Raw genomic sequence first — 21187 nt, 5'->3', positions numbered from 1 at the left:
TTTCGACATCGTTCTATGTTGGTCCTTAAACACATTCCAATGCTAGAATCCACTAGCACAGTTGAGAACTGTATGATATGCCCTTTAGCAAAATAGACTCGGTTATCCTTTACTCCTTGCAATATACAGTCTACAAATGCTTTTGAACTCATACATGTGGATCTTTGGGGACCTTGTTAAACCCCTATGCTTAGTGGTCGTAACTATTTCCTTACCATTGTGGATGAATTTACTCGTACAACCTGGACATTCTTACTCAAACACAAAACACAAGTTTGTCATACATTGGAGAACTTCCTTAAATTGGTCAATACACAGTTTAATTCCAAAGTCAGAAAAATCACGTCTAATAACGACACTGCATTTGTGAATGCTTCATGTCATACTTTGTTCAATTTTCTTGGCATTTATATCAAAGGTCGTGTCCTCATATACCGCAGCAAAATAGTGTTATTGAAAGAAAACATTGACACATACTCAATATAGCTAGAACTCTATTTTTTCAGTCTCATCTTCCTAACAAATTTTAGGGGGAGATTACCCTTGTAGCCACTTACCTACTAAACAGACTACCTACACTACTCTTACAATGGAAAACTCCCTATGAACTTCTTTACAAACAATCACCCTCATACTCCAACCTAAAGGTCTTCGGATGTTTTTGTTTTGCACCCAATGTCCCACCTTATAAACATAAATTCGGTGTAAGGGCACACAAATTCTTGTTCCTTGGTTACAGCCACTGCCATAAAGGATATACGGTCCTGGACTTAGAATCAAATACAATCCTGCATTCTAGAGATTTTATCTTTTATGAAGAGGTTTTCCCCTATGAATCCTCATATGTTCCTCCTTCATCCATCCCTCCTATAGTTCAAGTGGCCTCTAATGATGATGATGATGATGATGATACCCCTAATACTATCCATGTTCCTTCATTACCTCACTCTACACAACCAATTCCTCAACAAACTATGGACGTTACTCCTTCCTCCTTACCTATTTCATCCCACAGTCCTGCCCCTGATTTACAGTCTGATCTTATTCCTCCTTATGTTCCACCCCCTAGATGGTCCCAGCGAATGTCTCACAAACCAACCTGGATTAATGATTATGTTTGTCATTGTAACTTTTATTCTGTTCCTACTTGCATCCCTTCTTCTTTTAGTTGTGCGCATATATCGTTTGTGACTCTTTTGTCTTCTATGCAGGAACCCAAGAGTTATTTTCAGGTAAGTAATGATGCTCGGTGGGTGGGAACAATGAATCAGGAACTGGCTGCCTTAGAAAAGAATGATCCCTGGGAGCTTGTGGCTCTTCCTCCCACTAAACGAGTCATTGAATGTCGTTGGGCCTTTAAGCTCAAACTAAATCCTGATGGTAGTGTCCAATGGCATAAAGCACGAATTGTGGCCAAGGGGTACACTTAAATTGAAGGCATTGACTACTTTGATAGTTTCTCTTTGGTGGCTAAGGCAGTTATCGTTCGAGTTTTGATAGCTATGGAAGTTGGGGCTAGCCTTTGTTACAAATAGACGTGTATAATGCCTTTCTACATGAGCATCTCGACGAGGAAGTTTACATGATGACTCCAAAAGGCTATCCAGTGCCTTGCCCTGGGCACGTTTGCATATTAAAATGCTCTCTTTATGGCTTGAAGCAAGCCTCACATCAGTTGAATATTGAGCTTACTGATCGTCTCCAAGCTTATGGGTTTTTGCAATGTCCCCCTGATCATTGTCTCTTTATGCATTTCACCCCTGGTTCTTTTACTGCTCTTTTGGTTTATGTTGAAAACATCCTGCTAACTGGTAATTCAGATGCTGAGCTTGAGGCTGTTAAGGTTCACTTAGATGTTTTCTTCACCATCAAAGATTTGGGTTATGCCAAATATTTCTTGGGATTAGAATTGGTTCGTTCTGCTCATGGTCTCTTAGTGACTCAACAGAAATACCTCCATGACATCCTTCAAGATTTTCATATGTTGAATGCTAAGGATGTGTCAACTCCTTTTCCCCCGAGACTGAAATTAACCTCGGATTCAAGCACTCTCTTGATTGATCCTGGTGTTTATAGGTGCTTGATTGATCGACTTCTCTACCTTGGATTCACTCGGCCTAATGTCTCCTTTGCTGTCCAACAACTTAGTCAATTTCTCTAGCACCTACGAATTTCTCACTAGGATGTTGCTATGCACGTTTTCCGCTACTTGAAGGGCACATCCTCCTTGGGTCTCTTCTTCGCCTCCGATAATTCTCTGCAACTAGCTGTTTTTACTGATGCTTCCTGGGCCTCCTAGCCTAAGTCATGCTGCTCCGTTACAGGCTATTGTATCTTTTTGGGTTCTACGCTTATCTCTTGAAAAACAAAGAAGCAAGTGTCTGTCTCTCACTCTTCTGCCGAGCAGAGTACCGCAGCATGGGGACTGCTGTCAATGAACTTTTGTAGTTTTCCTATCTCCTTCGTATTCCCTTTCAAACTCCTGTCCCATTTTGGATATTGACTACCACCTTGTCCGTCATCAGTTCAAATTGGGGTTCATTAGCCCTTCGCACGTTGTTGAACGTGATCAACTGGCTAACCTCTTCCAATTAGTGATTTTGTTCATCTCTTTGGCAAGCTGGGCGTGGGCCCCCAAGCTCCATCATGAGGGGGTAGCAGCGTGTAGCAGCAGAGCAATGGCGCGTATAAGTGAAAATTATGAAGATGACAATTGCTGCTTTAATTATATTTTATGTATAGAAGTCGTGTTTCTCGTTTCAACACTTTTATTAGTTAGTTTACGTTTCTTCTTTAGTTACACGGTTGAGTTAGTTAGGCAGCAGTTATATTTTTAGCTGAGTATATGAACTCCTTCTTTGTACATTTTTATATTAGTTTTTCCAATAACTCAGAAATGGATTCTCCCAATTTTCTCCCATTGATTACATCAGAAGCTAGCAAGAAACCAGAAATTTGACATATATTATAATGCCATATGAACGAATGTAATAATTTCATAATTAGCAGCTTGAGAAACATGAGAGGAATACACATTAATTATTTTTGTTATTTTAATGAGATAATTACACCTCTTTTCCTAAAAATTTGATATATTTACATATAAATTTCTTGCGGTTTAAGAAATTATGTCTAATATCATTGACGTTTGTTTCTATCTAACAAATGGATTCTATTAGTCAAAATTTATTGAATTTGTTGATAGTAGCAAAAAAGATTGATGAAGATTCATATTAGCCCCAATTAATTTATTACTTGACAAATATTTTTCTAACCAAATTACCGTTACACATCTTCACATACTAATACATGTAAGAATATGTATTTTCACCTTATAAGGATAGTTTAGAAAATCATTCTCTATTCTTGCTTTAACATTCAAACTGCACTTAGGTCACAATTTCTCCTACGATTTTCTTAATCATATCTCGATTTCTTATTACAATTTATTTTTACCATTATTTATTCCTAAATTCGAGACTAACTTGGGCGTTGGAGTGCTAACGCCTTTTTTGCAGGTCCCCCTTCAAGATTTGCATTCGCTTCGGCCCAAGCTTTGAGCATAGTCCATATTCATTGGACTCGTTTGGTTTTTGAACGCACCATTGGCGCCGTCTGTGGGAACACAAAGTTGAAGACGTGAGTAACAATGGAGATTCCTAGCAACTCCGCAAACAAGCAAAAGGTTGTGGAAGTACCTGACAATGCCCATGATTTGCAAATTGTTGCAGAAACATCCTTTGCCCCCGCCAGTAGGGCGATGGTCCCAGAACCCCCGAGACATGTTGACCCGTTAACTGAGCCTCCACACCATAGTCCTTCCCCAGACACCTCCTCGAGGGAGCTCTCCCCAGAACTCCTTTGGACCATATAACAAATAATCGCATCAGTTATATGAGAGCAAATTGCGGCACTAGTCCCAGTCCGCGTAGTAACTCCATCAGACGTCGATATCCCTAAAGAAGAAGTAAAAGGGTATCCCCTGCCCCTACACTGCCGTTCGCAACAGACTAGGGACCCCCCTGGCAAATCCAGCAAGACGTCCCTCCTCAGTGGCTCGCATGTCTAGAATGCCTGCAGAAAGACCTCCAAGACGTCCAGTATCAAAACGCGGAAATGCCCTCAGAGGAGCAATAGGGTATCCCCCTTCAATGAAGAAATTATGGTAGATGAGCTCCTCCTCAATTGGAAGGAGTCCAGCTTGACGGAATACGATGGAACCAACGGATTGTAGGAGCACCTCTCCTACTTTGAGAATATTGCCCCTCTCCACCGTTACACTACAGAGGTCAAATGCCTTGTGTTTGTGACCACCTTCACACGATCGACCCAACATTAGTTTAATCAATTGCCCTTGGGATCTATCCGATTGTTCGGAGAACTTTGTTCTCTCTTTCTCCATCAAATTGCCAGAAGTAAACGATATCAAAAGATAATCATGAGCCTTTTCTCTTTACAACAAAGAGAAAGAGAATCACTGAGGAGTATCTTCAACGCTTTCATTTAGCAGCCATAGAGATCCCTACTGCAACACTTAATACATTAATTTCTGCTTTTACGTAGGGGTTACAAGATGGGGAGTTCTTTAAATCATTAACTAAGAAGCCCCCTCACAGTTTTTTACAATCTCCTAGAATTAGTTGAACAATACATTAACTTGGAGGAGGCTAAGGAGTACAAGAATGTTGTCCTTGGTGAAAAACGCAAGAAACAAGAGGACGAGGACCTACTCCACCCAAACGCTTTCCCAGAATAAGCTATGCCCCGAGGCAGGTATTTTCCTAAAAGAATCCTGCACCCAAGCGGGCATCCTCCTTAGAAAATAAGCTTTGCCGCAAGCAGACATCTTTTATGGAATAAGCCTTGCCTTTAAGCATGTATACCCCTCAACGAATAAATCTTTACATGCAAGCTTTCCTCAAGGAGTATTTTTAATATTTTAATTTAATAATTTTGGAGTTTTATTTTACCACATTCGATTTGTTAACATATGTTTGCTTGTAAGGATTTCACGAGGAAGACATTCCTCTCATAAAAAGCATTGTCTTCCACATAGGTACAGAGGTCCCTCTCCATGGAGGCACCCCAGTCCTCCTTCGGGCAGGCACTTAGGTCCTTCTCTAGGGGACTATAAGCTCCATCCCGTGCAGGTACCTAAGCCCTCCTCCGCGGAGGCATCTAAGCCCTGCATCCAACGGATACCTTATTCTTCGTCCAGCGAGGTTCCTAAATCTTGCTCTAAGAAGGCCTACCCCTCATATAAACCCTCCTCCAAGGAGGCATAATAATTTTACTCCATGCATGATCTATTCGAAATATACACATATTTTTAGTATTTAACATTCTCTTGCAAAAAAATAAAACCCTACATCGGAGTAGGCACAAAAGGCACCTGTTAAGCCTTCCTCCGTGGAGGCACCTTCATAAAAAGCCTTGCTCCATACAGCACGGAGTAAGTCTTCTTTTTCTAGTCATGCTTATGCTACTGAAATTCTTTGCAGGAATTCAAAAAGAAAAAAAACTTAAGGAGGATCCCCCTTTCTAGTGTAACAAGGGCTCCTACTCTAAGAAGTTAGGGGGCACCCTTCCTCCTTAGCGTGGGGGAACTGAATGATGTGTACTACCCAAAGAGACTTGGCCCAAAAGGGCTTATAGAGTCCAAGACCTTTTAAGCATAACCCATTAACCCAAGAGGAGAGTATCCCACTATAATAACCATGGACCTGACCTAAGAAGGAGGCCTAGTAAAACACTTTTCAAACCACAGACTCACATTCAGGGTCCAATTAAGATAACCCAGGAGAAGGGAGGTGCCCCCAAGATCCAGGGTTCCTAAACCTAGAAGGGATTCCCTCATAATAGGAGTTCTCACATGTAAGGAGTCATCCCCCAAGCAAAAACATATTGCTGTGAGGTAATCAGTTGGAGATAACATCGTACCTTATCTATGCGTATTTTGACCCCTTTTTCCGAGAATAAGGATGGTGTGCAGAATCTCAGCAGAAGAGGACGCCCCCCCTTTATATATACAAGTTCAGTCTTTCAACGGGGACACTTTCCAGAATCTGAACTTTATTCTTGTTTTAGCATTCAAATTGCACTGTGAACACAATTTCTCTTACGAATTTTTTAATCATATCTCGATATCCCATTACAATTTATTTTTATGATTATTTATTCCTAAATTCGAGACTAACTTGGGGGTTGGAGTGCTAACGCCTTTTTTGCAGGTCCCCCCTTCAGGATCTGCATTCGCTTCGGCCCAAGCTTTGAGCATAGTCCATATCCATTGGACCCGTGTGTATTTTGAATGCATCAAGTCCAAATTTACAAAATTTATTGATATTAACAATAAAAATTAAATAAAAGTTCATATTATCCACAATTGTCTTGTTGCGGGTCAACCAGATATTTTCTGATCAAATTATTTTTATAAGGATGAATATATACCTTCTCACATTCATTATTATGTTCACATGTCTAAGGGTAGTTTGGTTGAAAAATAATTATTTGATTTGCAATAATAAATCAGTAATAAGTCAATTTGGGTTAAATATGAATTTTTATTTCTTTTTTTTTGCTAATATTAATAAATTACGTGAATTTTGACTAACGAGAGACTATGAGTATCAAAGATACTAAATATAATTTTATAAACTATATTGAGTTTACATGGAATTATGTAAAAAAATTTAAAAAAAAGAGGTAATTATCCTCATATACATGCACGCATATACGTTTACAAATAAATTTGTGTTTATTGATCCAATGCACTATAACGTTATATTTTCATATATAATTTGTATGGCTTTCACATACAACTACATCTATGTATTAAAGTAAGGATGGTTGATCTTTAGATTTTTCAGTGTGGTTTTGAAATATATTTTTTAAGTTTTTTTATTTTACTGTTATATTTAAGTAATTTTATTTTTAATACTTTTAATGAATGTGATTGGTGGAGTGTTGAGGGTACCATCTTTCTAATAAAGGGGCTCGGATTTGAACCCCCATAGTGCTTTCATGATTTTTTATTTTTATTTTGGGCAAATTTAATATTTTTATTATATTATTTTTTAGATGATATATTCTTTAAAAAAATTACGAAAAGAGTTATTTGTAAATTGCGTCTCAATAATTCTGAACTTATTGATAATTTATATGTAAAAATGAAAAATAAAAAGAAAAATTAAAATAAATGGATAAATCTAATGTATGTAGTAAACGATATAGCAAATTATCGCTAATTCAAAACACAACTTTCTATTTTTATAATCATTTATCTTGATATCCAAATATATATAATTAATCTATTTTGTCTCACTTTAGTCATTTTGATTTAAGTAAAATTATGTTCAATATGTGTCTAATATACTTTACCATTTTTGCTTTAGTTTAAAATCTTATTTAGCCTTTTTCTCAAATACCTTATCTTAAATAAAAATATCAAATATTATTCAACAAGATTAATAAGAAAAAATCGGTGTAGGCCCTACTCGGACCCAAAAAATCGGATAAAAAACAAAGACACTGAATCTAGAAACTCATTCATAATGTTTGGTTTTGTTTTTAACTTGTTTTGCGGTATTTTGTGGAGATAGAGAGAGAAAAACAAAGATAAATAAAAATAAGTTAGAGAGTGTGTATGTTTGGATTTGTTTTTAGAAATAATATAAAATAAGTATGGTATGTTTGATGTTGGGTAGTGAGGAGACAAAAAGTACTGTTCATTGTCAAATCACGTTTCTTTTATATATATATATATATGTATAAAAATATATATAATTTATTTAGCTGTGAGTGATTTAAAATAAATATTATTTTTTAATTAATTATATTTTTTGGAAAAAGTAATTAAAACTATTTTAAGATAATCAAAAATATATTCAAAACTTACAAAACTAAGCAAACCAAACATAGTTTATATTTTGGCCCATCAAAACCAAACATAGTGATTGGGTCTTAAGGGGGTTGGGTAGGATTCAGATATCATTTAATAGAATGAGTCTCTTTTGGATATAAAGGTTCGTTTGATTCAAGTTAGAGGAAAAAGGAAGTTGAAGGGGGAGGGAAAGGAAAGAACGATAGTTTTTTTAAAGTTGTTTGGTATGATTGTGATATATGTTTAACGTACATACCACTATATTTATATATTAAATAAAATAAAAAATGCAATAGAATTATGGGATCGACTTCCGATGACTCATTACAATCTCCTACATCGTATATATGCCTGAAATCTTCACACAGTATGTATGTTAATAATACATGATGATGATGATGTAATAAAGTGGTGGGGAGAAGGTCTGGAATAAGCTTCAGACATGATGTTCTTCACATGTCCGCATGGCAAGAAATGCAAATCTTGACCTGTAACCATAAAACCCGGAAAAGAAGGTTGAAAAATGACAAACATCCGGTAACTGAAGATGAGAGCTGCAAGAAGAACCTGTTGGAACTGGTAATGAGAGCAAAGCCTCATCTCATCCTCATGCCTAAAAACCAAGATATAATGACCTTTTTTACCTCTTCTCATTCTTACAACACTCTCTCTAAGTTTCTGTACCGATACTCGTTTCAACTGCTAACGCAATGGCTATGGAGGTAAAATTGATAGCTTTGATCATGCCGCTCATTGCTGTAATATGTTCAACCGGAGCTGGAGTCGTGGCCGCAGTGTCACCACAGTTCACAGCAATTTTTGCATTTGGCGATTCGTTGTCTGATCCGGGGAACAACAATTACTTGAACTCGTTAGCAAAGGCCAACTACGTGCCTTATGGGGTCGACTTCTATCAAGGGCCGTCTGGCAGATTTTGCAATGGCAAAACAGCTGTGGATTACCTCGGTGATTGATACTGCAAAAACTTGTTGTAATCTGCATGCATAACCATTCAAGAAATATGATCGCGTTATTGCTTGTCAATCTGCAGGAGATATGCTGGGAATGCCTCTACTACCAGCTTACACGACTACTTTTGCTGCCGGGAGAAACATTCTTAAGGGAGTGAACTATGCTTCGGCTGCAGGAGGGATTCTTGAAGAGACAGGACAGAATCTTGTACCGCCCACGATTTTTCTGATTTTGTGTGTGCTCATAACTGTGTTTTTAGCATTTCTTGACTAATGGGGTGGTAAAATATTACAGGGTGAAAGATTCAGCTTGTCCGGACAAGTTGAAAACTTTGAGAGCACGTTGAATCAGCTACGGAGACAAATGGAAGATGAAGAATTGAGCAATTATTTGGCTAAGGCACTGGCCATAATGGCCCTTGGCAGCAATGACTACATCAATAATTATCTTAGTCCTAACTTTTATACCAGCAGCTACTTCTACACCCCTAAAGACTATGCTGATCTTCTCATTAATCGGTACACCAGACAAATTCTGGTGAGCTTCATAATTTTCACTTCTTTACTCTTTACCTAACTTCTTTTTCGATAATGGACATTATTCTTGTAGGCCCTTCACAGCTTAGGATTCAGAAAGTTTCTTCTGGCAGGGATCGGTCCGCTTGGTTGCATCCCTAATCAGCTAGCCACCGGCCTTCCTCCACCAGGGAAGTGCGTGGCCTACACAAACGATGTCGTTGGGATGTTCAACAACCGTCTCGTCTCTCTTGTGGATCAGCTGAACAGCAACTACAATGGCTCTATTTTTGCCTATGGCAACACCTTTGGAGCAGTCATGGACATAATTAACAATGCCAAGACTTATGGTAAAAAGTTTTGCCGAGACATTAAATGAAGTACCCATCACTTAATAAATTATGAATAGAAACAGCATAAATCTAACAACCCTTTAAATGATACTACTATTGCTCACTAATGATCTTGCAGGATTTAGTGTAACAGACAGAGGCTGTTGTGGGATCGGACGGAATCGAGGGCAGATAACATGCCTTCCATTTTCCATGCCGTGCAGCAACAGGAACCAATATGTGTTCTGGGATGCTTTTCATCCAACACAAGCAGTAAATCAAATTCTCGCCCGACGAGCTTATTCAGGCACCCCATCGGATTGCTATCCAGTTAATGTACAACAGATGGCACTAATGTAGACTGTTGTCTATTACTTTACTTATGTTTCTGTAATAAAAAACATAACATGTCCAAGAATGCATGAATAAACAAGCGTTTATGTATATGTCGATACATAATAGACGGTGCAATCTTTCATACGTTCCATGGATGGGAGCATAGAAAAGCTACAAGTTTCTATAGCATGATCAGTTCTTGCAAATTGGAACACAGATAGGTGTTGCAACTAGGATATCCAAATTTAGCTGTAGCAGAAGATGGGCAGCACGACGCAACAAATCAGATGCATTAAACGTCGCGTTCTTTTTTCTTTTCCAATGCCAAAAGTAGTTGAGAGAAACCTTTCGGGTAATTAATAAATAGGCGAATGAATCTCAGCACAGTACAAATGTAGCAAACAGTGTTAGTTAAACAACTAGCAAAGTTAGAAGGCTACACTGTGTTTAGACTGTACTCCAGTTTCTAGCAAACTTAATAAGCATCCTGCATGCTCTACTCAGCAGCTAGCTGTGGAAAAGGGCAATTGAATTCAATTCTTGTTGTTCATCTTTATTTTTCTCCACTGAGTTTCTTCTATGGGGTAACTAATATTTACTGCCCTTAATGCCTATATAAGTACTGAATCAGAATTGAGGAGAAACACAAAAGAAACGGTAGCAAAAATACTCTGTACAAAAAACAGGCCAGATCAACATGATAACAGAGATCATGGGAACTCGTCTGGCGATTCTGCTGTTAATGAGTGGAGCCGGTTTCATAATTCTTGAAGCAACAGCAGAGCCACAATTTACGGCAATGTACGTATTTGGTGATTCACTGACGGACCCTGGGAACAACATTTATTTCAACTACAGTGTGACGAAAGCCAACTATTGGCCTTACGGTATTGATTCTGATATAGGACCAACTGGAAGATTCTGCAACGGGAAGACCCTTGTGGACTTCATTGGTATTTATCTAAAAGAACTAATTCTTTGAAAATTCTCTACCAATCATCACTCTTATTTAAGCATTCTGCCTTTCGACACCTAGAAACAAGCTCTGATAACTGCTAATGCTGATGAATTAAGTGAACATCAATAACCTGAAAAGACAGCAAGTTTGCGGGATGAACAAATAAACTCTTTGACAGAGAAATTTCTAGCTGATCTTTCAGTTAGGTATAACCATATTTCTCCATTTCCTGTAGGTGAGTTTTTGGGACTTCCATTGATTCCATCCTATGCAGATACGGCTGCCAAAGGTGCTGACATTCTATCAGGTGTAAATTATGCTTCAGCTGGAGCAGGAATTCTTGAAGAGACAGGATATCATTTTGTAACGTCTATTTGACATACATATATTATTTATATGCATGTTTCATTTTGCTTCGACATACTCATAACAAAGATAAGATGTAACAACATGAACAGGGCCGTGTGATCCCTCTAGGCGAACAAGTGAGCAACTTCAAAACCACCTTGAATCAACTCAGGAACCAAATGCAGGAGGAGGAGTTGAGCAATTATTTGGCAAAGGCCATTGTATTTGTGGATATGGGCGCTAACGATTACCTGAACAACTACCTATTACCTCATCTCTACAGAAGTATGACCACTTATAGTCCTCAACAGTTTGCCGATCTCCTCATAAATCTCTACACAGGACATATATTGGTGAGGCGGCTTACCATTACTTTAGTTTCTTGATGAAAAACCTGTCATCTAACTCAATTTGTATAAGCTGCATACGTACAATATCCAATTTTTTCAACTTGGAGTTGTCTCCTACAGGAACTCCAAAGCTTAGGACTGAGAAAGTTCTTCATAGCAGAGGCTGCGCCCATTGGTTGCATACCCTTTATAATCGGGTCAGAGCTTGCCCCTTCAGGAAAGTGCCAGAACTTCTCGAATAACTTGGTGCAAATTTTCAACTCCCGACTCAAACCTCTTGTCTATAACCTCAACTCGGACCACCCTGGATCTGTATTCACACTTGGCTCTTCGTATCAGTTATTCATGGACCTGCGTGACAATGCTGAAGCATACGGTAAAAAAACACGAGTCTGAGACTTTGCTGTTTATATATATTTATGTCTCAAAAATCTATAGACAGTATGAGTTAGTGATGGATGTGTCTATGTCATGACAGGGTTTATGGAGAAGGATGGAGCTTGTTGTGGGATCGGAGGGAGAAAAGGAGCGTGTCTTCCAAATACAGTGCCATGTTCAAATAGAGATGAGTACATATTCTGGGATGAAGCTCATCCTACTCAAGCTACCAACTGGATTCTTGCAACTTGGATTTACAACAACACCTCCTACACATTCCCTGTCAGCATACAGCAAATGGCAAGAATGTAAGAGACAGAGAGAGAGAGATTGTGCCTGTCTGCCCATCAAGCTTGCTTGCTCAGAATCCACAATCACTTGAAAACTCCTGCAAACGCAAGCACATCCATTTGCCTTGGCTTCTAATTCAGTCTACTCCTTAGAATTGCTTTTTATTAGTAACAATGTTTGGCAAACTTTTGTAGTCTTAAGATGTTGCATCATCATCTGTAATAAGAGAATGTTAGAGATATGAGCATTCTTGATATTTTGGTTATGTAATATGCTTTTTGTTTCTACATATTAAAGAATTAGCTAATAAATCACCACCTTCCAAGATTTGGCAACCCAAGATGCACCCTATAACTTTTTTCTTGATATGGGGCTAAGTTTATGTATAAGATGTTATAAGTTGATATATTTTGTAAAATGTGTTTTGTATGTATTAGATGTCATATCTTATTTTTCTGTTAAAAAAAATAATTGAAATATTTGGATAAAATAAGATCATTCAACTCATAATATGTTACTAATAACAAAATTATAATTAATTTGAAAATCAAAAAGTCGTCAATGGTGGGTTGACCGGCAATGGATAGGGGTGGAATATGACCTTTGTAGGACGGGCTCTTAAATGGGGGTAGTGGGTTGCGAGATATGGTCGGACAACAACGGATTTGGAGGTAGGAGAAAGTCGATCGTCGCATTGAATCAAGAATGCACTTTATTATTAATAATTATTTTTCAACCAATTTTTTTAATAAAAAAGAAATCACATGCAGTGCAGATGTGATATTTAAGAAATATGTGATGTGATATTTAAGAATATGTGATGTGATATTTTTCACATATGCATAACATGTGATGTTTTTCTAGCAAAAAAAACTAATAATAAACCCTCATATATGATAAAATGCAAATTTCATATAGTTGAGATGATAAGTTGACATAAAAAAAGTTTAGATGCCAAAATATAAAAATTGATATAGTCGAATAGAAAAATATAAATTACCCTAATATTATTGTGAAGGATATTCGATTTAATAATAAATGATTATATTATTTTATTTAATTTTTTATCCAAGTTTTGGAGAAATGATATTAAAGTAGTAGTATTTTAGTAGAGTGTGATATATGTTAAACAATTATGTGGGGGGTAGTAGAATATAATGGGGGGTTTTAAGAACATTTATAAAATTTTGAGGGGTTAAGTGGGAATTATTCCTACTTTCAGAGTTGAGAAGAATCACGCACTGTCTTCTATAATATAAATCTCGGCCGCCCTTCGATTTGCCAATATTAATCTCTTTCTCTCTCTCTCTTGCTTGCTCTCGTTGGATCGGATATTGTTGAAGCATATCTACCTTCCACTCTCTGCGTGGAGGGCGCACTGTTAGTGGCGTTAGAATCGAGATACAAGTCTTCCGGGGACAGTTTGTTGTTCTTCTACGCACACTCAAGAGATATGGAGCCGCCGGCAACAGTTGGTGGCGGCGGTGGCGGTGGCGGAGCAAGGCGACCGCAGCAGCAGCAACAACAACAACCAGGCTTGGGACAGATGCTGACGGGGATAATTAGGATAGCAGTGTTTTGGTATTTCGCATCCAAGTTCTTCGGGCCTAAGCGATCTCCCACTCAATCCGCTCATCAGATCTCCAATCTATTCCACAAAGGCGAACCTTTGGTCCGTTAAATTTCTTCAATTTTCTCTTTTGTTTAAGTATGAGATTTTATGTGAGGCGTAATCGCACTGACACGTGTGTATGGGTATGTTTCGTCTTACCGGCATGTGTTCGAGCATAGTTAAGACCTAAGAGGGATCCTTTCTCAATATTTACTGTGCATGGAGAACCAGTTTATCAGACTACTGTATGTATCTGTGTAAGATAAACTCAACAAAAATCAATCGCCCTATGGTTCGCTGAAACCCCGTAACTCTTCCTCAGCCAGGCCTGGCAGAATAGGCGAGCAAGTACAAGTATTAGTAGCATAACAAAAATGCCTTCCTCATAATTAATATGTTTGCTGGCCGCAATTGTGGTGGCTTCATTATGGTTTTTAGTGTCCACCGAGAGTGTATGATTTAGCATGATATGCGATAGTTGACCAGGGTGTTCATAGCTTGAAGTTTGGTTAAGTAGTGTTGCTTTGAGAAGTAGGAGCCCGTATCCAAATGGATACTGATTTCAGTAATTTTATTTGTTGGATCATGGAATTAGAGGGAAACAAGTTTCTTGAGAAAAGAATATTAACAGTCAACCATTGGATGAGATTTTGTTCTGATTTTTGGCTCATTGATATGTGTTCAGGTTCACAGAATTTCATCTGATAACTTGAGATACTGTTATAAGGAGATTATGTTGAGAACATAATGTCCCGAGTGCATATTTTTCTATTATTATTTTTATTTTTTTATTTTGCTTTCATCAAATAGTTCATGATCCCCAGAAACTTGGCCCCCATTATCAGTTTCCCTATTTACCATCTTTTCACACACCCCAGCAGGTTCTTGGGGCTGCTCACCTGATATTCAGGACTCTCAGGTCAATTTATATTGTAACATGAAAAAGTTTAATCTTTTTGGTGAAAAGGAAATCTGATATGCTACATCATTTGAACCTCTGACACATTGTTTTCCATTCTTCACATGAAGATGAATCATTCTGGATATATGCTGTCCTGTGTCCTTAAACTTAAGAATACCTTATATTTGTTTTCAGGATATGTGGTTATACCTTTCCGAGCAGGAGAGTTTTAATGACTTTGGCAGTGAAAGAGCCCTTGTTTGGCAGGAAACAAATATACCTTATGCAGTTTGGACGGCTGAGAGTAGCAGAACTCTATCTTTGAAGTATTATCCTTCTGAGGTGTGGGTTACTGTGCTAATGATTTGATCTCGATTTGGAGTTGATCCGTTCAAACTTATTGAATCTTAGTTTTTGGATATCACTACTTTGTTATCGCTACTGCCTTCCTTTTCAGTCTTGTTGCATGGGGTTTAACTATGAATTTTTTTTTATCTGTTATCTGATTCTTAGGATTTAAAGAAGAATGGGAGTCTCTATGCTCATGTTTTCTTTGCTAGATCTGGCTATCCGCCAGATCCAAAGGATCCTGAATACCAGCCATTGGCTGCTTTCGGGCGGACACACCGTGAGATTATCCCTGTGTTTTTTTTTGACCCCATCCAGTCTTTTATGTGTATTCTAAGTGTTGATAATCTAATAAGTCTTTCTTTATATGTATAGCTGTGGTGACATATTTGCCCAAGTCAAAGGCTGACAAGAGGAAGAGTCTGTTGGGGAACTCACAAGACAGTGATGGTGGAAGCGATGCTGAGGTATCTAGTTCTATGTGTTATTACCTGATGGATTCTGTTCTTATATCGGTTTTGCATGTTCATTTGTTGTTTTCATTTGAATATTGAATTTTTTAGATGTTGAAAGTCTTTCACGAAGTAAGTTTTCTTCTTTCATAATATTTAGACGTCTGTGTCATTATCAAGAAATTGATTTACTTACAGGTAGTCAAAGATGCTCCAGTTGATGACAAAGAGGATGGACCAGTTGAATGGAGATCATACTGGAAACCTAATATTACAATAAACCTGGTTGATGATTTCACAAGGTATCAAGAGATGCTTTTGTACTGTTCTGGATGCCTTAAGCTGAATGTAAAACTGCATGTTATTGTTCTCTTTTTGGGTGTTGTCTCCAGAGGTCCACCCCATTTAATTTCGGAAGCTAAATTCCTTTTGGATCAGTCATAAGTGAACGTTTGCCAGTTTATGGCTACGGTTGCATATAGCCAGAAGTAATGTAAGGACCTGAAGCTCTTCTACACATTTCTAGGCTAAGGCTAAGGCTTAAGGGCTAGCTTGGGCTTTGCAGCCTCCGCGGACACACGGACAGAGTTGGGGGTGGGGATGGGAGGCGGATAGAAATTCCTGATTTAGCTTTTGTCCAGGTGGAACCTGCATCTCAGCAGGCTATACAAGCCTTTTACTTGGATCTTCATTGTTTCTCTATACTGACAGTTATACTTTCTCCTGTGTGACTAAGTTCAAGTCAGTTGGATAAAGTAGATTTATCGAAAGATGGTAACAGAGTTAGATATCAAGTTGGCATCTTAGCTGCAACTGGAACAGACAGAACATCTTCTATGAAATGATTCAGTTGTTTATAAGGGAGGGTAGTAACAATGGTTTATAGAGCTTTTATGCAAGTGTTCAACTGTTCCATGCATATGCAGTACAAAATGCATCAACTTTTCTGCATGACTATGGTGTTGATTAATATATGTTTTTCTTCATGACTCTGATGAACAATATATGCTTGGGATTATGTAAAATTTTTTGGAAATTTTAGTGCACGGTGATTGCTTCTTAATGATTTTGTGGCTGATAAGATGCCTATTTGACAAATTTGGTTGTATTTTTCTTGCAGATATCCTCAGAATGCTGTTCCCCCAAATATTGCTCCTTGTATCCTTAAGAGTTTTCTCTGCCTTTTTATGTGTGCTTATGGTAGTCTAATTGGCTTTTTTCTTAGATTTTGTTGCCTCCTTGCCCATTCCTGTAAGTGGTATGGCTTCTCGTTTTATGTTGTAATGCATGGTAGGAAACTGTATGGGTTGCTTTAAGTATTTGATAAAGGGTTTGGTGAAGACATCATCCTGGTAGGGAAGCAGACACATTCTCTTGTTTAGTTAGATCTTTAATTTTTTGTTCAACTTAAGCATAGAAGCTTACTTGCTATAGAGTGTTTGCATGTGCAGGAATCACCCTACAGTATAAAATATTTACGACTGTTATTTTCATGCTGAAGTTGTTTCTTCTTTTCTTATGGATAGCAGTTGCTTGCATGTGCTATTTCTTCTTATCAGGGCTGGTGCTTATTGGGGGCAATTTGCCCTTTTTTGGGGAACCAACAGGACTGGATTATAATGGAAGTGAACCAATTTTGACTGGACCATGTAGATAGAAAAAATTTCAAGTTAAGTCCTTGCTGCTGTTGGCTCAATTCATTTGTGGAATGGCTAAAATTAAATTTATGAGCTCACTTGTCAATTTAGAGTTGATTCCCCTTAGGAATTTGAATTGATCAAAAACAAGATTGTCGTCTTTGATTTTTGGATTCCTTTTTAGAAACCTGTATGAAATTCCGAGTTTATGCTCTTGAAAATATTGGGCAAGCGCCAATAATGCTCATGCTTATTTTTCAATTTGCCATTCATTGAAGTATTGAGTCCATCGTGGAACATTTTGGTTATATTGCTTCTTTGGATTAATTGAAACTCCTATGTGTGGTTCATACTGAGGAAGACATTCTATGCATCTATGCATTTAGCATATCCTGAATGAGTGCTATTTATTATTCCTGGGGCTATATATATGAGGCCATGCCTTCCCTTGGTTTCCAAACCATTTCACTTTGATCTATATATGGTGCACTACATGAGGATACACTATATGTCATTATGTGAAGATACTACAGTGTTAGATTTGGCAACTGTTTTTTACTTCTTGTTTTATATATTACAAATTATGTGAAGATACATACAGTTAGATTCCTCGAAGGCCTTTACTTCTAATAAAGCTTGCCTTACAAGACTACGTACCGTGCAGGGTTTAGTAACTTTCTACTTGTCATTCATGACTGCTCAGATCTTCTCGCATTTTAGGAAGTACTTTCATTGTTGCTGTATTTTCAGTGAACCTTGTATTGAGTGGTTCATCTTCACCTTCGTTTATATTAAAAAATTGGCTGACAAGAATATTGATTATCTATTCCTTGACTTGAATTCTAAGTCTTGAACGTTGAGCCTAGTACTGGAAATTACTATCCAACCATCTTCTTCAATGAGTTTTGGTTACTTAGGGATAAATTAATACCAATAAATGAGACGGTGAATGAATTTCCACTCAATCTGGAGGTTGGACCCATTAGCATGACAAAATGGCAACTATTCCTACAGATTGATCAGTCATTCCAGATTCATAGAAGTTATGGAAGCATGCTTGAAGGTGAAGCTGATGAACTTAAGGTAATATTATGTTCTCTATGCTATGTAATTTCAGTGGGATTTTCTGGAGCGTAATCGTTACGCGTCTTGCTGAGAAGCTTTAGAGTCTGATGCGTTACCTTTGGATGTTGAATAACTCGAATTTGGGAGGCAGTCTTTCTACAGAAAAAAATTAAAGAATGTCAAGGAGGATTGAAGTTTACATAATATGTAGTGTGTGATGCCAAATGTAGTTGCATGTCTCCTTAAGTTTTATCTAACCCTGTTTCATCTTCTTGAAGACTGCTATATTTATTTAGCTTCAAGTGGATGATATTGTCCTTAGGATACTTAATTTTTTTAATGATATGCTCTGTAGTCTGTTTGAAGTTGTAACTTCTTGTTGGTACATGAACATTTGAAGTGGATTTCTAATCATTTGGTATTTTCTACAGAGAGTTTTTCTGGAAGGAAATCCTTACCTTTTGGCAGTAACCATGGTTGTTTCAGTACTTCACTCTATATTTGACTTCTTGGCTTTTAAGAACGGTAATGACATTGGTTAATGTATTGTCAGTTGCACTTCAGATGAACTTGCTTTTGGACTACTGTTAAAGCAGGTTTGATTGTTTGCAGATATTCAGTTCTGGAATAAAAACAAGTCTATGGAGGGATTATCTGCAAAGTCTGTTGTTGTGAACTTCTTTTGTCAGTTAATTGTCTTCCTTTATCTGCTTGACAATGAAACTTCGTGGATGATACTTGCAAGTTCTGGTATCGGCTGCTGCATTGAGTTCTGGAAAATTGGGAAAGCTATGCACATTGAGGTATAATTTTGAAGTTTGTGTTGGAGCTCCATTCTGAACTTTGTAAATGTTGAGGTTTACGTATACTTTCTATGTTGCTAATGTTGTACTGGAACTGCCATGTTTAATTTTCTCATCATCCAGATTGACAGATCTGGTAAGATACCAATGTTGCGGTTCCGTGACCGTGAGTCATATGCTAAAAACAAGACGAAGGAATATGATGATCTTGCAATGAAGTACTTGACATATGTTCTCTTCTTTCTTGCTGTCTGTTTCTCTATTTACTCTCTGAAGTATGAACGCCACAAGAGCTGGTATTCTTGGATTCTCTCGTCGCTTACAAGCTGCGTCTACATGTTTGGTTAGTATCTTGGTCATGTTTTTACCCCCCCGCCCCCAACCAACACACACACACACACACCCCAGCCCCAGTTTTCCTTATTTATCATTCCTGCATTTCTTTCAGTTTTTGCTCGAAAGTTTATTTCCATATGCTTCTGCATGACCTTTCTGGTACAATCCAAGTACTGGTATAGTGGAGATCGTTTAGTCCTCATTGTCCCTAAATCACTTGACTGAGTATGTCTGCAGCCTCACATCTGAGCATGGATTGAGATTCATGCTAATTTGATGGGTGCTGAGTTGCAGGACAAAATGATGGAAATGTTGATGTCATGATTGGATTCTCAACTGTATAGCAGACGTGGACTTCTAGGAAGCATGAAAAATATGAGTTGTTTTACCTCACTAGGATAAATGAAGTACTTGGAATAAATTCTCAGTTCCTCTTTGCTTGATGAGTCATTAAGAAATGTTTAATTGGCGTTAAACTAGTTGATTGTTGCTTGGTGAGTTGTGTTATTTTAACAATCTGATGTTTTCCCTTTTGGATTTTAGATTCCGCAGTCTTTGAAACTAACCATATATCATGTTATTTGCTACAGGATTTATTATGATGTGCCCTCAGCTGTTTATCAATTATAAGCTGAAGTCTGTTGCCCATCTACCTTGGAGGCAGATGACATACAAATTTCTGAACACAATTATTGATGATCTATTTGCATTTGTCATTAAGATGCCGATTCTACATCGACTTTCTGTCTTCCGTGATGGTGAGTTGTGGATTGAAAATTTTGTTTCGCCTTTTTTACCGAAATCTGAGACTATTTAATCTGGGTAGATGTGGTGATCGGAAGGCTTGAAATGGATTACCTCTCAGCTTTTGAGATAAAACTCCCAGAGTCATTCTTAATTCCAACTTCATTTCTGTGGCGTCTTCATTTGTCATCTGTGTCGGTCGTGAATCATATAGTATTAACAGTTTCTTATGTGTTCACCACCTTGGTTTATCACATAACCCTCTCAACATTTGGCTGTGCAGATGTGATATTCTTGATATATCTGTACCAAAGATGGATCTATCCAGTGGACAAGAAGCGTGTAAATGAATTCGGTTTTGGTGGGGAGGATGATCAAGCCTTAGTGGGTACAGATGTGACCGAACAGAATGAAGCAGAGAAGAAAACTAACTGAGGTAGAGTTGATTTTGAGCAAATTGGTGGTGTATAACAATCACATAGTGTATAACTCAAAAAAGGCCCCCTATCAGTTTCTGGATGATAGTTGTTTTTTGGTTATATAAGTATACCTCTTGCTTGGTGTTCCCACTCCAGCAAAGGGTGAATAGGTAATGGCAATGGCTGTTGCACGTGTTTGGATTGGAGAAGAAAAGTACCTCTTAGATATTTATGTTTTTTGGACGAGTTTTCTTGTTGTATTTTAGCTTTTGGCAGATTTACCCAAGTCACAATTCAGTTTAGGCGAGTATTATAATGATAAGCCAGATTATGTTTTTGGACCAATTTTGTTCTAGAACAATATTAGCTGTTAATTACCCTTGTCCGCCCCCCCCACTTGTTTTGATTCAGAAGCGTTTCTTGATATGAGATCATGCTTCTTGTATACAATGTGTACCGTTATATGATAATAAAATGTGATGTGTTTGCATAATTTTGTGTCGTTGGG

The 21187-nt window shown here is 37.8% G+C and overlaps 4 protein-coding genes across 4 annotated transcripts; all 4 read left to right on the top strand.

Moving 5' to 3' along the window:
• On the top strand, positions 1586–2161 carry LOC110012105 (uncharacterized mitochondrial protein AtMg00810-like). Its single transcript, XM_020694246.1, has one exon. It carries the CDS (start codon positions 1586–1588, stop codon positions 2159–2161), a length of 576 nt encoding a protein of 191 aa, XP_020549905.1.
• On the top strand, positions 8513–10194 carry LOC105165786 (GDSL esterase/lipase At5g08460-like). The gene is made up of 5 exons (XM_011084914.2): positions 8513–8848; positions 8934–9061; positions 9149–9391; positions 9464–9719; positions 9841–10194. Exons 1-5 carry the CDS (start codon positions 8593–8595, stop codon positions 10059–10061), a joined length of 1104 nt encoding a protein of 367 aa, XP_011083216.1. The 5' UTR covers positions 8513–8592; the 3' UTR covers positions 10062–10194.
• On the top strand, positions 10684–12679 carry LOC105165870 (GDSL esterase/lipase At5g08460). The gene is made up of 5 exons (XM_011085031.2): positions 10684–10990; positions 11231–11358; positions 11454–11696; positions 11814–12069; positions 12172–12679. Exons 1-5 carry the CDS (start codon positions 10735–10737, stop codon positions 12381–12383), a joined length of 1095 nt encoding a protein of 364 aa, XP_011083333.1. The 5' UTR covers positions 10684–10734; the 3' UTR covers positions 12384–12679.
• Positions 13627–21172, top strand: LOC105165785 (cleft lip and palate transmembrane protein 1 homolog). The gene is made up of 12 exons (XM_011084913.2): positions 13627–14034; positions 15071–15217; positions 15389–15503; positions 15599–15690; positions 15874–15977; positions 16796–16833; positions 18160–18395; positions 18809–18902; positions 18990–19180; positions 19304–19523; positions 20107–20274; positions 20544–21172. The coding sequence occupies exons 1-12, from the start codon at positions 13816–13818 to the stop codon at positions 20693–20695; spliced, it is 1776 nt and encodes a 591-aa protein (XP_011083215.1). The 5' UTR covers positions 13627–13815; the 3' UTR covers positions 20696–21172.

The sequence above is a fragment of the Sesamum indicum genome, linkage group LG6, assembly GCF_000512975.1.
Source record: "Sesamum indicum cultivar Zhongzhi No. 13 linkage group LG6, S_indicum_v1.0, whole genome shotgun sequence".
NCBI lineage: Eukaryota > Viridiplantae > Streptophyta > Magnoliopsida > Lamiales > Pedaliaceae > Sesamum > Sesamum indicum.
This window is presented reverse-complemented; position numbering and strand designations above follow the sequence as displayed.